The sequence below is a fragment of the Rhinolophus sinicus genome, chromosome 6, assembly GCF_057876585.1.
Source record: "Rhinolophus sinicus isolate RSI-liver-muscle chromosome 6, RSI-T2T, whole genome shotgun sequence".
Taxonomy (NCBI): Eukaryota; Metazoa; Chordata; class Mammalia; order Chiroptera; family Rhinolophidae; genus Rhinolophus; species Rhinolophus sinicus.
Genome location: NC_142506.1, coordinates 15,946,974 through 15,963,345, shown reverse-complemented (window position 1 = coordinate 15,963,345; position 16,372 = coordinate 15,946,974). Strand labels below are relative to the sequence as shown.

Here is a 16,372-nt window from a genome sequence, read left to right as displayed (position 1 = left end):
GTATAACATAACATAACGTAACATAACGTAACGTAACATAACGTAACGTAACGTAATATCATATAAAATAATATAATACCGGGTCTTATATTAATTTTTGCTCCAAAAGACGCATTAGAGCTGATGGTCTGGCTAGGTCTTATTTTCGGGGAAACACGGTAGGTATCAGGCATTAAGCTAGGCCCTTCATAGGTATCATCCCATTTAACCTTCCCAATCACACTTTAAGACAAATGTTATTCTCATTTCACTGATGAAACACTTGTGTGACGTTGTACAGCTATTATGTGTCAAAGGTTGAGGGTGGAGGACCAGGGCGTAGGATTTGGCCTGGGTCTGTGATCAGAAAGCCTGTCCTTTTTTCTTTCTATTTAATATATGTCCTTTTCATTTACCATCACGGTACCATTTGCCTCTCCATTAAGGGACTGTTTATATGTTACATTGATATACCACACCTCATTGATGAGGATAATACTGCAGCTCCTTGCTTTAAGAAAAATAAATGCACAGCAATCTTCAGGTGAATCTAAGCATAAATAAGAGACACATGAGCACCTTCATTGCAGCCTCGCAGACAAGCACTGGATATTTACCAGCCCAGGCATTGCTCATCTCCCAATTTTCATGAAAATAAAGATAGGTGAATTCAACATTGTTTATATGTGTTGTTTATTTTCATAGAAATCAGGACAGCACCTAGGGAAACAGCAGCAGCTAACATTTACTGCACGTTTCCTATGACCGTGAACTACCTGTCAGAGCAACACTGTCAGGCAGGTATTAGGATCATCATTCCCTTTTAACAGCGGAAGAAAGCTGAAGTGCATCACGTGACCGTCAAAGTCACACAGCGAAGATGCAGCTCCGGGCTTTGACCTGGCACTGGTAACCACAGCCCTGACCTCTCCCTAAGTCACTCTACCAGCTGAGATTTGCTCAGTCATCACGTCGCGATAGTTTTTATAAACCTCTTTGCCCTGTTGATCACTGCCTCCCAGGGTTCTAGGACTCCCAGAGCGTCTAGCATCACCGGGCTGGCAAGGGCAGGCCGGTTTAGGGCCTGAAAGCTATTTTCTGCCCTTCTGGCCCTTGTGATCATTTGGCTACTTCACATTTGCTCCTGGGCCAGACAATGAAAGGAAAAGAGTAGTCTTCTGAGGCCTCAGAGAGGTGCATGTCAAAAAGACATGGACCGAATGTTAACCTGAAACCATTTTCTCTGTTCCCTAAGTCCCCAAATAATTCCCTGCTTTCTTTTCTTGCCAGAACACAGGCTGCCCTTAGAATGAGGTAACAGTATGTTTTTGGAAACTTCCCTATGAGTGTTCACATAAGTAACTGTGCAATTCTGGTATGCAGAAGGTGTCAATACATGGCTGACTGAGTGGTTTACTTCTATTACTACATTTTGTTTTCACAACGACCCTCTGACACAGGTACTATTATGTACCTCTATTTTGGAGACGAGGAAGTGACGTTAATGAACTTGCCCAGGATCCTAGCTAGGATATTGCCCAAGGTCCCAAGCAGGCTGTGATTTACCAATGGTCAGTGGTATTCCATGGAGACCAAATGTGCCGCCCAAAGCAGTAGGACAGCTGTCTGAGGCACCTATCTCGTTCCCACACCCCCTATCCTCACGTCACTTAATGGAAAGCCTTGGGAAGTGGTACCATTTAGTCCCCAAGCACTGAACCAGGAGCTCCTCATGTCTGAGGAGCAAAATGCTCAGCATCTTCAAAGCTTTATAGATGTTTACCTTTCCCTCCAGGCTATCTCATAATTCTCACCCCTAATAAAAGATAACGCTACTTTCAAATAAGCTCATGAAAAAGGCTTTGCCCTTACTATCACACAGGCAACAAGAAGCGTTAGGCAGACATTATCCGATGCAGGCTACCATAATCACTCAGATGGTTACCAACTGACTGATCACTTTTAGGGGAAGAATAACTGCTCCTATATGGGATTGTCTCACAGTCTTAAGAGAGGGACTAAGAAATAAAATCTAACACCTGGAATCTAAGCTATGTTCCAACTCTGCCTTCAGGACGTTAGGAATTTCATCGAAATGGGCCATTACCTCTAGGTGGGGAGAGGAAGTACATTAAGGCCCATTTTTGCACTTAAGTTAGGAGGATTTCACGCTCTGTCAAGTCAGCCTGAGTTATACTTGGGTGTGTTCCTTATATATTAAACATTATCAACTTGGCCAGCACAACTCTGATAATCTAGCTTAGTGTTTTTTAAAGCTCAGAAACCTTTTTTCCAAATCAAGTTTTCTATATAATTCAAATATACATAACAGACACAAAAGGAGCTGCTTTGGTTGACATACCCACCTCTACCCCAAGCACCTGTCCCCCTTGTCACTTTGGTGGCATCGAGTGCACCCAGGGGCTCCACAGAACACACTTTGAAAACCACCCATCAAGTCCTGCCCTAGGCAGGTGGGATCCATTCTGATCTCAACGCTACAGGGTAAGAACCAAACTGCAAAAATAAATACTTTCTGCTTAACACGCCCCTTTCCAAAGTGATAGGGTGAACAGAACATAGAGAGGTGAGGATTTCAGAGGCTAGAAAGCACACGTTTGGAAAGAGCCTTGGCACCTGGAATGCTGAACGACTCAAGAGCACGTCACCTTCCCACCAGAGTACGTATCAGTTTTCTCTTAGAAAAAAAGGGAAGAATCTTGACTAGAACCAGGACGTCGCCATTTTTTTCCTCTTGAAGCCCAGTTTGATGCACAGATAATATTCCTCGGCCCTGTGTTTTATCATGGTGTTTGCAAAGGAGGAAGGAGGGAAGAATGCTGCCACATAAAGCAGTCTCAGGGCAGTAGGGCAGGCGAGGTCTGGGCTCCCACAGTGGGCCCGCCCATTCCCCCTTGGCCACTCCATTCTCCAATTAAGACACTTGGAGCCTAAGGGCTTTGACAGTTTATTATACTGTCATATTTTCTGCTTCCAAGTGCTTTTTGACAACCACATATAGTTCTCAAAGCCCCTTGATCTAAATTTGTGCTTTGAAGGTATTTATCTCAAGGGTAGTGAGTGAGCAGTACTATAGTCACTTCAGAATTTTCCTATTTGGAAATATTTTCTACTTAGAACATCTACCTCCTGATCCTGTAACCAAGCTAATTTGAAAGATTCCCTCCCTTCCTTTTCTCTAGGACTGCTTTTCTTTTCTCTAGACTCCACCAACCCCTTACCCTGATTCCCACATCCTTTTATAATGGATGCGCAAAATCCACGGTTCTCTAGAATAACGTCAAAGTAGCATGGCTGTCATGGCTCTGGAATGGATCACCCCTTTTAAAGTAAACTGATGCCAGAAAATTTCAGCAGGAAGATGCTGTCTCGTTGCAAGGGTATGGGAAAGGCCATGGTGACGGGGAGAGGGAGAGAGAGAGGGGGAGAGAAATATTTTGGATACTGCATACTTTACCAGTTATGTCATGCTGTTTGAATGACTCACTGTAGATCTGATACTGATTCGGACAGTGTTTCTTCAGCCACTTGCAGACATCCTGCTGAGTCCACAGAGCCACTGGTTTTGACAGTTTCACTGCAGCTGACTGTAAATAAAGAAGGAAAAGGAGTTTGTTAATGCCTAGAAAGGCTCTACTGTTAGAATGTGGTAAAGGCTACAGGCTGGATTCCCCAGAGATCTATATCTTGCTCGTGTCCTCCTAACCTCAGCAGACCTTCTTTCTAGCCCTGAAAACCAAGACAGGAAAGCTCCAGGTAGAAAAGCCCATGAGAATCAGACCTCCCCTCGAGTTGTCATCTCTCCTGGGGAAAATCTCCAGGAAGGAGTCGTTTCTGATGAATACACTTAACAACAAGACAATAGACTTGCTAAGTAACTAATTACATTTTAGGGGGGAAATAGTTGCTGCCATGTGGCCTTTCTCTGTATTCTAAGAAAGTATCCATCTTTTGTCTGCTGATATCTCTAGGGCCTAGTACAACACTGGTCCTGGCAGGTGCTAGTAATTATTTTTTAAATGAATGCTATAGGATTTAGATACTGCAGATTAAAAAGTGCAAGTTGGCCTGGGAGCTATGGACTGAGGGCGGTCCTGTAAAGTCTAGGAAAATTAGTTATGCCACAGTGGGGAGGCAAAAAGTCAATTCTGCAGGCGTGTGGGGAATGGTAATAAGATAAAGAGGGTAGCTGGACCTTACGTGGCCCTCGAACACACACTGGATCTTTCAAGGAGGTGTTTAAAAAACCAAGCCAAACACAGAGCTACAAGGACCCAGCTTTTGACAGATGGTGGGTTACAAACACATTCATTAGTTAACAGTAAGCAATGGTGCTAGATGCTGCTCTTCCTCATGGATCCCAGAAACTTGGTTGGGTCTGGAGGAAAGCTTAGCTACTGTGTTTCCCCGAAAATAAGACCTAGCCGGACCATCAGCTCTAATGCATCTTTTGGAGCAAAATTTAATGTAAGACCTGGTCTTATTTTAATGTAAGACCTGGTCTTATTTTAATATAAAATCAGGTATAATATAATGTAATATATAATACTGGGTCTTATATTAATTTTTGCTCCAAAAGACGCATTAGCTGATGGTCCGGCTAGGTCTTATTTTCGGGGAAATATGGTATCTATAATTTTTATCATTCTAGATCAGTATTTGCCAACAAAGTAGGATTATAATGTTGATAGTCCTTTAAAAAGATGTTGGGTGGCACACAGACCTGGCCATAAATATCACTCACCTTCTCACTAGGGATCATTGGCTTTTGCTTCTCTTTCGATCTTTCAGATTAAGTCAAGGGGAGAGCCTGTATTTTATGAGTGACATTTAACATCTTTCTAACACCTGTTAAAGTATTTTTTGACAGAGAGGGGTCCCTTCATCCTCATATCCTTCAACAGAAGGCAGTACATCTAGCACCTAGTAACTGTTCTGTTTTACTTTTATTATATTTAAGGTTGCTTTTATTTTATGGCAAATAAATTATGGCAAAAATAAATCTTATTTTTGTTTGTAATATCTAGTTTGCTTTTAAAACAAACTTAAGTAAAAAAAACAGTGGGTCAATTTTAAGAAAACGTTAAGAAAACAATAGTACAGATAATAATAGTAAACAGAGAGGAAGTGACACGCAAGTGATTCAAGTTTAGAAATCATAGTGCTCAGGTGTTATTTTCATTAGTGTATTTCCAGTTGTACGATTATGTGCGCCACCATTTACAAAATAATCACAAACGATATTTATCAATTTTTACTTTGTGCTGCGGCCATTTTTTGCACTCTTACTGTGATAGATTGTATTCTCCAAAGATGATTTTATATATGTACATATGTACACATACATACATGCACACACATATCTACTTCTCATTTCCTGTGACTGGCTTTCCTCCACTTGTATTTGATGTTCCCGCCCCTTGAAGTGTGGCAGGGTCTGTGATGGTCCCGACCAATGAGCACAATTGATGCTATCTACGAATGTGACTCCTCAGGGTAAGCCATACAAATGATAGTTTCTGCCTGGCTTACCCTGTCGGGCACTCTCCTTTGGAACCCAGCCACCATGTTGTGAGGAAGCCCACGGTACATGAAGAGACAGACCGTGTGTAGGAATTTTTGGCCAAGCACCGAGATAAGGACACAGCTCACTGCAACTACCAACACAAGCCCTCAGAGAAATGTGGAAACAAGCCTCAGATGATTCCAGCCTTTGAATATTTCAGCTGAGGCCCCCAGACACCAGGATACAGGGATAAGCCATCCCTGCTGAGCCGTGAGTTAATTCCTGACCCATCTAATCCATGAGCATCATAAATAGTTGTCTTCCACCATTAAGTTTGGGGTAATCTGTTTTGTAACCCTAATAACGAACACTAAGTTATATGCTCAGTGAGGATAGAAGTGTTAAAAATGTGCTCTCCCAAGTGTCTTACATGTAATAGATGCTCTAATGGCCAATGAATAAGTGAATGAATTAATGAAATGAAACCGGTCTTGCGTTTGGGGGGTGCAGTTTGGGTTCACAGACCTGCTTATTATTTAATCAGCAATGAATTTCAAGTCTAGCCCTTGCTGCTCTCCACCCCCGTGTGTTGTGCTCATACGGCTCCTCACCAAACTTGACCTCTTCCTTTGACCTTACATCCCTGGGTCACAGGCTGCCAGCCCTTGTCCCTGTAACCTCTGTTTGCGACCGTATCAATTGCTTTCTTAGTTTTGATGTGAGAGAAGGAGCTTTGACATGGATGGTGCAAATGAGTAAATGTTTTCATGTTTCAGTTTTTCCCTTTTGGCCCGTCATCACCTCCTTTCCTTTGCATGATTAGGATACGAGTATTTTGGCTCTTTTAGCTCGACATGCACTTGCTGCCATGTTTCACAAGTCAGCACTTCTGAATCTGGCTCTTTCCTGCTCTAGAAATTTTCCTTCAGATTAGCAGAATGAGTTCATAGCTGGCACATCATTACGCTGAAACCCCTTGCAAGCAAGTAAAGCTAATCACATTTTTTTTTTTGGAAAACGCCTATAAACCAGTTACAGAAAGCTGTAAATTAGGAAGGGAATGGCAAGAGGATAAAGGTGCTTATACATCAATATACTAAACTTCCTGGAGAGCTGTTCTTTAACTTGCTCGTTTCCTAGGAAACAGAGGACCCTTAGCACGAAGACAAGTCCAGTCACCTGGAGACTTCAGATGGAGATGGACTCAAACGTGCCAAGTCAACTCAGAACATGTCCTCACCAGCCCATCATGTATGCTTTTGTTATAAATTTTCCTTTTATCATAAATGAGGCTAATCCTCCAGGAGCGGGTTCATTTTTTCTTCGGAACATACTCTTGCTAAGCAGTCATTTTTATCACTTGCTTGGACAGCAATAAACTCAGGGCTTTAGGCATAGATTTTTAAGGGAAATGCCTCCACGTAAACTGGTATAGCAAACAAAATGAGGAGGGATGGAGATTCCTGCCGTGAATAAGCACTGTTGTCTCTCGGTAATCAGATAGTGATACAAGTCTTGGCTTTATTATGAAATTATTATTCGTTTGCTTCTCATTAGCTTAAGAGCCATCATGACTCCAGTTGTTCCAGTCTGGTGCTGTTTTCTGGGTTCTCAGAGCAGATTTTCATTTGCTCTGCCTGAATTTCTGTCTGTGTAACACCTCAGGCCACCTCCCTACTTCTCCTATCGTGATGTCCCATCCCCAACAGCAACCAAGTTTTGGGAGTGAATGTCATCACCTGATTCCTTCATAGATCTTGACCTTTATATCTATGTGCAATTTGAAACAACAAGCATTTGTTCAGCTCCCATCAACCTATTTATCACATTGTCCCACTGGGCAGTGCGGAGTTGTCAAATCGTAATAGTTTCATAGTGTTAGTATTTTAATGGCCCTCAGCCACCAACACTCACACCTCTGTTTAGACCCACTCTAGACAATAACTGTCCCTGATATGCTGTGTTTTTTCTTTCCCACAGTAGGAGCCTAAACCAAAATTATAATAGTTCATAAACCCAGATACAGTATTTCATATTTATTAGAAATAGTAAACTAATAAAAAAATATATCCTGCCCAAAGGCAAACATTAAAACAAACAAACATTTGCCTCAGTTCTTTTTCTCCATGTTTAGTCGACTACAGCATTCTCTGGATTTATAACTCTGGAGACACTTTTGGTTTGTTTTGCTGCCCAAGAGAGGCCGGAGGCAGTTTGTTACTTTAACCCGTTTGCATTGTGACACAAGCAGGATCCCAGGCTTGTCCTTTCTAAATGGGTCCAGGCCTTTCTATAGACAAGCTGAAATAGCCTTGACTTCCTGTTTTACAGGAAGTCCTTGCTTTATGCAAAAGACACCTTTCTGAGGAAAAGTTGTTTTGCAAATTACGTTGTTTTTTGTGTGTGGAAATGATCCTATTTTATACAACAATTTCAACGATGCTTTTCAGTAATCTCTGATTTGTATTGAACTGAAAACAACTCAAGTTTTAAGTTCTTCAAGGTAAACTTGAAGCTTTTCTGCTAATAAAAATAATTAAATGCATCAAAGAAGTTTGTTATTGGAAGAACATACACAAAACATTTTTAAAGGTAAATTTTATTTTGTAATCCAATTATCCCTTATCTGTTTTGCAACATAAATCCTCTTTTAATTTCCAGGGTTTGGATTTATAGGAGAACACGGCAATTTTAAGCTCCAGATGGCTGTACAAACCCTTAACTAGGTAAGCTTACATGAGGCCCAGTGAGTTGATTGTGAAAACAGTAGAGAAAGCAGAGATGGCTTCCATCTACTAGAAGGATAAAGTGAGCTTTACGGTTAAATATCATAAAATGGTAAACACATTTGCAGCATCCCCTGTATAAGCAAGTATTTGCAAGCTCTAAACATTGCCTCTTCCTTCGCTTACCATCCGGCAATGTTGTTCCTCTAGTTCCCAGTCTATTTTATTGGCTTTCATTGTGTAATCTTTCTCAAGATTGAAGAAAGGAAACTGGAGGGGCAGGAGGAGGAACACACACACAACCCAGCAATGTCTACTTCAGCATTTTTTGATGCTCATTAACCCAAAAAGGGACTCTAAATACAAGAAACGATAGGCGAATTCACATAACACTTGGCATTTGAGTTAATTAACTTTTAAGTACCAATAATGTCCTCTTTTGTCACCTTAACTCTTTCATGGAAGAAGGTGTTTAGAAAAAAAAAAAAAATTAAATAGTATCTCTTCCATTGTATTCGGTTTCCAGGGTAACTAATGAGATCCACTGGGCCATTCGAGGGGTTTAGACCAAAATACCTTATGGTGAATGAAGCTCTTAAATTTCATGCCTCCCAAAGAGATGACATCTCTTTGCTAGTAAGTTTCTACTAGCAAAGTTGAACACATTACCTCTTGGGTGAATGTAAGTTAGAGATATCTAGTGTTATTTCAAAACTTTCCATCTCTAACCACTGCTTTAATACCACCTGGATCATCTCATCCTTCCGAATGTGGGATGCTGATCTCTTCTGAGCAGCACTGCACCTCTAAGTAGCAGAAAGGTGTAAGCAATGGTAGTCATTTCTCCAAGGATACAGTGTGGCATTATTTGTTTCTTCAACTGTTCTTTACATGGCATCTGTTTTAGACCTCATACTTTCTAGTTTCCTCCACAGGGCATAGTAGCTTGTATTTCCTTCAAAGGCAGTGCCCTATTATTGAAGCCTAAACCTTTATTATTACCGAGTCACATCATTGGCTCGCACACTGAACTTGGAAGAAATCTAAAATTTTGAGTCTTCTTCAAATGAATTTCTGTCCAACTGGGGCTCTCTTCTCCTGAAGGGAAATTTTTATGAACGTCAAATTTTGTTTTGCAGGTGTCAACCCATTATCTGAGATCCTTTAACCAGGGTATTGGTTGATTCGCCTATATTTGCACCATCCATGTAAAAAAAGCTTTTTGATGTCCTTAATAACTTTTAAGAATACAGCAGGGTCCTGGGACTAAAAATGTGAGAACCACTGTTCTCAGACGTCATTATGGTGGTGCCATTAAAAAAAAAAAAAAGTCTGGCCTGATATACTTTGTTTATATTGAATTTAGTGATGGTCTTTTTCATTCTTAAATGCTTGGAACCATACTCACAGAAACCAAAAGTGTGAAGGAATCTAAACAGTAAGTTCAAACTTAAACCCAAGGCAAGAATCCAATCCGCTGTTAAGACATTTAAAATGGTGGTTGGAAACCTGGACTTTGATGAATATATTACAGTGTGTGTGTGTGTGTGTGTGTGTGTGTGTGTGTATGTGTGTGTGTCTGTGTAAACAACTTTACTTTGATAAATAAAGACCAACTATCATCCCCTAATAAAAAATAATTTCTCTCTCTCTCTCTCTCTCTCTCTCTCTCTCTCTCTCTCTCTCTCTCTCTTTCCGGGGAGCTGCATAAAATTCAATGATCTAGATTTGAGACTCTTCCTGAAAATTAGCAGCATCAGAAAAGGCATCTTGTGAAACAGGCCACTCCATTACTAATAAGCTCTAGTAGTTTAACACAGTGTTTTGTATAGAAGCCAAAATCAGACTTCTGTCATCTTTCTCACTGTTTCTTGAGTCCTGCCTTGGAGCAATGTAAAACAAATCTCACCACCCACTGCACTGATTTCCATTTTGTTTCTTTTTCAATTATTTTTTTTTCAGGTACAGTTGACATTCAATATTATTTTATATTAGTTTCAGATGTATAGCACAATGGTTAGACATTTATATAATTTACACAGTGATCCCCCAGTTAGTCTAGTACCCACCTGACACCATACTTAGTTGTTACAACGTTGGCTATATTCTTTGTGCTGTACTTTACATCCCCATAATTATTTTGTAACTACCAATTTGTATTTCTTAAACCCTTCTCCTTTTTCACCCAGCTCCCCAAATGATTTTTGTTTCACACATCACATTGGTGCTCTCCACTGAGTCTCACGCCTTTTTTTTTTTTTTTTTTAATCATGGTACGTGCTAATGAATCCCAAATTGTGTCTCCAGCTCAGTGTTCTCTCCAAACTTCAGAATCACATATACGGCTGATGACTTCAGTTACATGTACGTAACCAGTAAATATTTCAAATTCAGCGTGTCCAAAACTGAACTCCTGGTATTCTCCTCAAAACTGTCTTTCTCATCTTATCTGAAAGTTTATACTTCTGTTGCTGAAGCCCAAGTTTGAATTTATCATAGACTCCTGTCTTTCTCTTGCATTCCCATCTAATCTATTGGGAAAACCTGATGGGTCTACCTTCAAGTATATCCATACCTCAGTCTACTTTCATCAGTAACGTTCCTACAATACTGATGAAAACAAAACAAAACATTATTATGATGTACTGAGATGACCTCCTCTAGCTACCTAATATACTGAAGGTCATTCTGTTTGTCCCTTGCCCTTATTTTAAATCAATCTTTTTCTCTCTTCTTTCTTTCTTTCTTTCTTTCTTTCTTTCTTTCTTTCTTTCTTTCTTTCTTTCTTTCTTTCTTTTTCTTTCTTTCTTTTTCTTTCTTTCTTTCTTTCTCCCTTCCCTTCCCTTCCCTTCCCTTCCCTTCCCTTCCCTTCCCTTCCCTTCCCTTCCCTTCCCTTCCCTTCCCTTCCCTTCCCTTCCCTTCCCTTCCCTTCCCTTCCCTTCCCTTCCCTTCCCTTCCCTTCCCTTCCCTTCCCTTCCCTTCCCTTCCCTTCCCTTCCCTTCCCCTCTCTCTCTTTCTCTCTCTCTCTCTTCTTTCTTTCTTTCTGCTAAAATTTATTGGGGTGACAATGGTTAGTAAAGTTACATAAGTTTCAGGTGTACAATTCTATAACACATCATCTATACATCCCATTGTGTGTTCACCACCCAGAGTCAGTTCTCCTTCCATCACCATGTATTTGATTATTTTAAATCTTTACAATAGTTTACAAAATGTCAAGCAATCTGGCTGCCCAGTATTTCCGATGTTAGCTTGACTGCTCTCTCCATAATACATTCTGCTCCCACCACGCCTCATCCGTGCTCACAAATACCAACTATGCCCACTTCTTATTTTGCCTGGAATGCTCCTCTCCCAGAAACCCACATGGCTGATTTCCTCACTTCCTTCAAGCCTTTGCTCAAATACTACCTGCTCAGTGAGTCCTATCCTGATCTCCCTATTTTAAAAAATGCAACACTCCTCCCTCGGGAGCTTCCAAACTTATTACATTGTATTTGAAGCCAAAATCAGACTTCCACCATCTTTCTCACTGTTTCTAGTCTCCTTCTCCACAGCAAGTGTTATCTAACACACTACGCAGTTCAACTTATTTTGTATCTTGTTTATTATGTCTCTTCCCGTGTCCTTGCAACCTCCACAAGGGCAGGGATCTTATTTTGTGAAGAATCCCAAACTTTACGACAGTGCCTGGCACAGAGCAGGCACTCAATAATTATTTGTTGAACGAATGAAAGAACTGTCTGGTCCGTCATCATATCTCATAGCTCCTATATCCTTGAGTGTCAGAAAACTGGTTCAAGTCCCAGCTGTGTTCTTAACAGTCCCAGGTTGGGAATAAAACAGCCTTTCCTCTGATTAGATTTCTCTTATATTGAGCCAAAAAAGCAGAGTCATTCTAGCACTCCAATTCTTAGCACGATAGCTCACATTTCTGATCCTCCATTTTTTTTCTTTTTATATTGATACAGAGAGTGATGTAATGAAAAAGTCTTGGCATTTGGAATCCTGCAGACCTGAACTGAAGGCCAGCTGTAGCATTCACTAGCACTGTGACCTTGGGCCGGTCACTCATCCTGGTTAAACAAGCTCCTCAACACACTGGAAATACTACCCATGTTGTTATTGGTGGAAGGATTAGAAATGGTATATCTAAAGCACTTTAAAAGTACCTGCCACATACTATGTATTCAGGAACGTATATCTTCCTGTCTCTTAGGTGGCACTAACACGCTCTCCTGCTAGATTCCCAAGCCTGATTTGGGGCAGCAATAGCGCAGTGCAGTGGACACAGGCAGAGCCTTTGGAGTCCAGCGGACTTGAGTTGCAGGCATTATCAGGTGGGATTAGGTATAGTGCGCTGACACCCAAAGAAAAACAACTGAGTTGTATCAAGAGTATTAAAGAAAGGAGTATTAAAAGGTACCAGTGGAGGGACAGCCGGGTGGCTCAGTTGGTTAGAGCGCGAGCTCTGAACAACAGGGTCACCGGTTCGATTCCCACATGGGCCAGTGAGCTGCGCCCTCCACAACTAGCGTGAAGACAATGAGCTGCCACTGAACTGCCGAAGGGGTGGCTGGATGACTCAGTCGGTTAGAAGGCGAGCTCTCAACAAGGTTGCCAGTTCGATTCCCTCATGGGATAGTGGGCTATGTCCCCTGCAACTAAAATTGAAAACAGCGACTGGACTTGGAGCTGAGCTGCGCCCTCCACAACTAGATTGAAGAAACAACAACTTGGAGCTGATGGGCCCTGGGGAAACACACTGTTCCCCAATATTCCCCAAGAAAAATTTTTAAAAAATGGCACCAGTGGAAAAGGTCTGTATAGGAACAAAAAAGAAAGTGAAAAAAACACACAGAAAAATGGGGGAAAAAAGACGGAAAGAGAAACCCAATTAGCCAAAGTAAAGGCTAGCTCCTTCTTACCCAGGCCGGCCTTTCCTGCACTATACACATTATCACCTCATATCTTCCAGTGACAGGTTGTGCCACTGGTTTTCCTCCGACTCAGAGTCAGATCCTCCCTGTCTCCAGGGACAGTCCTGCAGAAAGTGTCATAATCCCATGTCAAAGACACATCCTGGATTCCCCAGGCACCTGGTGGAGCTATTTATAAAGGAGCACCATCCAGATGTGTCGCCGCTACTGCTCACAAGCTGTGAAGTGAACGCTTGCATGTAACGCTGGTAAGAGCCGCTGCCTCCCAAATGCATGCCGCTGGGCATCAGGGTCTCTAACAATGAAAGCTCAGAGAGGGAATAGACAGACATGCACAGGCAGTCAACAGGAAACAAGATGTCTTTGGCATCCCAGATGGCTCTGGTTATCAAGGCCTGCTTTTTCTATCAGCCCAGCTTGTTGCACCTGCCAAGAGAAATATGGAGGGAGAGGATCACACTGTATTTGGTGTCTGCCCTGTCTCAGCGCAGCAGGAAAACACATCACTCATCTGCCCGGATGAGCACGCTCTATGGGAGATGCTGTGCGTGCAAGGTGCAAAGGTGCACGCACGCTCGGAGCAAGTACCTTAGAGGCAAACCCCCAGCGTGAATGTTGGGTGAATGAAAGCATGACAAAAGCAAAAATGAAAACAAATATGCACCATGAAAATGGTTATTGATCATCAGCACCATTTCATAGCTCTGCTACAATTCCTTTGGAATAACAATGTGGTAAATCGAGAACAAAAATGTCCTCAGTGCAAAATGACCCTTTGCAATATGACCCGAGGTGTTTCAATCCCAAGGTGGCATCTATCTTTCCATCTCTTGGGTTGGGGTTGAGGGGAGAGCGAAGGAGAGCCTTGTGGTGCTTTGACCAAAAAATCAAGGCAGAGGTGATGATGGGCCAGGTCTGAGCTGAGTTCTCAAGTGGCCTTTCATGCTTTTATACTCTTTCTTATTCCTCTGAAATCACTATGAGGACATGACCACACAAGTCTGACCAAATCAGGGCTCGGGAATGTACAGAAGCTTGTGAATGCCATTCCAGGCATGCATACATAATTCCAGACATATATAAGTAGTTAGACACAATTTTGCAACACAGTATATGGAAAGAACTGCTTTAACTATTTTAGATAAATCACCTTGCATCTTCCCAACCACCTACAATGTAGTTGCTACTTCCAGGTTACAGAGAAACAGGCTTAGAGTGGTGAAATAACTCATCCAAGGTCACATTGCTAGTGAGATGCTTACTTCATGATGTCACTCTAGCTTGACGGACGTAGGGAAAAATAGATGTGAAAAATAGTGTGGCTCCATTAAGTGAAGTGACTGCTTCCTTAATGGAATCAATTAAGATAAAGCTGGTCAAAAATGACCCTGCTATACATACACAATGGAATACTATTCTGCCATAAGAAAAGGTGAAATAGGACCATTTGTGACAACATGGATGGATCTTGAGATTATTATGCTGAGCAAAATAAGTCAGACAGAAAAAGTCGAGAACCATATGATTTCATTGATATGTGGTATATAAAACTGAAAACAACAAAAGAACAAGACAACAAATGAAGAAACAAAAACTCATAGACAGACAATAGTTTAGTGGTTACCAGAGGGTAAGGGGGAGGGGGGTGGTAGATGAGGGTAAAGGGGATCAAATATATGGTGATGGAAAGAGAACTGACTCTGGGTGGTGAACACACAATGTGATAGATGACGTATTACAGAATTGTACACTTGAAATCTATGTAACTTTACTAACAATTGTCACCCCAATAGACTTTAAAAAACAACAAAAAAGACCCTGCCGCCATCCTAACCTGGGTATGCCAAGCGTACACCTGGGATTGGCAGCAATCATCTGACCCCTAGTCCAGAGCTGTTTATCTCTTTCTCATGGAAGCAGGTACATTTTCTACATTGTACAACAGGGCAGCGCTAATTTCTGTCTCTCAATTACATCGCCAGGAAAATGTGAATAAAAACACCTCTGCCCATCTTACAAAGTTGTTGTGAAGATCAAATGAAATAATTAAAAGGCCACGTGTTTACTTTAGATGATTTTACAGAAAAGAGAAGGCTGATGGGTTTTTACGGCAGTTGTGGCCACCATGCTGTGGCACTCAGGAGAAAACAAAAGCATGAAAAATGTTGTTGCAATTGTGTTTACCAGGGGCAGGGTTTGGAGAGCCTAAAAAATCTGGACTAGGGTAGGGGTTGGGTCTATGCAAAACTTCCAATACTAGTGTTCTGGGGCTTTAAAAGTTAAGCCTACACGAAGAATAGCCACTCCCCAGCTCCATGACTTCTTAGTGGCAAAACAATCTATCTGTATGTCCACTTCAGCCAAATGACAACATAATTCCGTGGGGGCTGTTAAAGACTGTATGTTTATACTCCCCCAAAATGCATATGTTGAATCTCTAACCCCCAATGTGACCATATCTGGAGGTGAGGCTTTATGGAATTAAGATTAAACGAGGGCATGATGTGGGATTTCGATCCAGTGGGTTAGTGTTCCAATATGAAAAGAGACACCACAAAGTTCTTTGTCTGCACCAACGCCATGTGAAGACACAGCAAGAAGGAGGCTGTCTGCAAACAAAGAAGAGAGTTGTCACCGGAATCTGACCATGCTGCCACCCTCATCTTGGACTTTCAGAGCTATGAGAAAATAAGTGTCTGTTGCTTATGCTCTATAGTTTATGGTATTTTGTTATGGCAGCTCAAGCTGGCTAATACAGGGGCAAACTCTACCTCGTTCAGATAAACTGGGGAATTCAGCCAAATAATCTGGCACAATCTAAGATTGATAGACTTTTTAAAATCTCACCACACATAGGGAAGATAAAATGGAGGTAAGATGAATTATGACAACAGAAAAAACACACTTTTCCTTATAGATTTACATTTACTTTTCAAACACTGACTTTTATACAACTGAAGAAAATTTAACCCAGGATTTATCACACTGGAAAAATTACCTTTATTTTTACCAACTGTTTGTCCAGAATCCATGTCAATGCACAAGACTTTATGGCCACATCCCCCTCTGAACAAAAAATGATCTATCCTTATTTACTTAACAATTTAAGTAATTTTTATTCTTCTATAATTATCCTGTTTACTTTTAATCTTCATGTGGCAACTGAAGAAAGCACATACATGATTTAAAAAATAAATTAT

At 41.3% G+C, this 16,372-nt stretch overlaps 1 protein-coding gene across 2 annotated transcripts in view; it reads right to left on the bottom strand.

Moving 5' to 3' along the window:
• SAMD12 (sterile alpha motif domain containing 12) overlaps positions 1-16,372 on the bottom strand; it is a 366,678-nt gene that overhangs the window by 204,079 nt on the left and 146,227 nt on the right. Inside the window, exon 3 of one of the 2 annotated variants that reach the window (XM_074316667.2) lies at positions 3,488-3,587. In XM_074316667.2, coding sequence (XP_074172768.2) covers positions 3,488-3,587 — 100 coding nt within the window. Of the gene's footprint in view, positions 1-3,457; positions 3,588-16,372 lie in introns of both variants that reach the window. The other variant, XM_019714627.3, reaches the window with a different exon arrangement.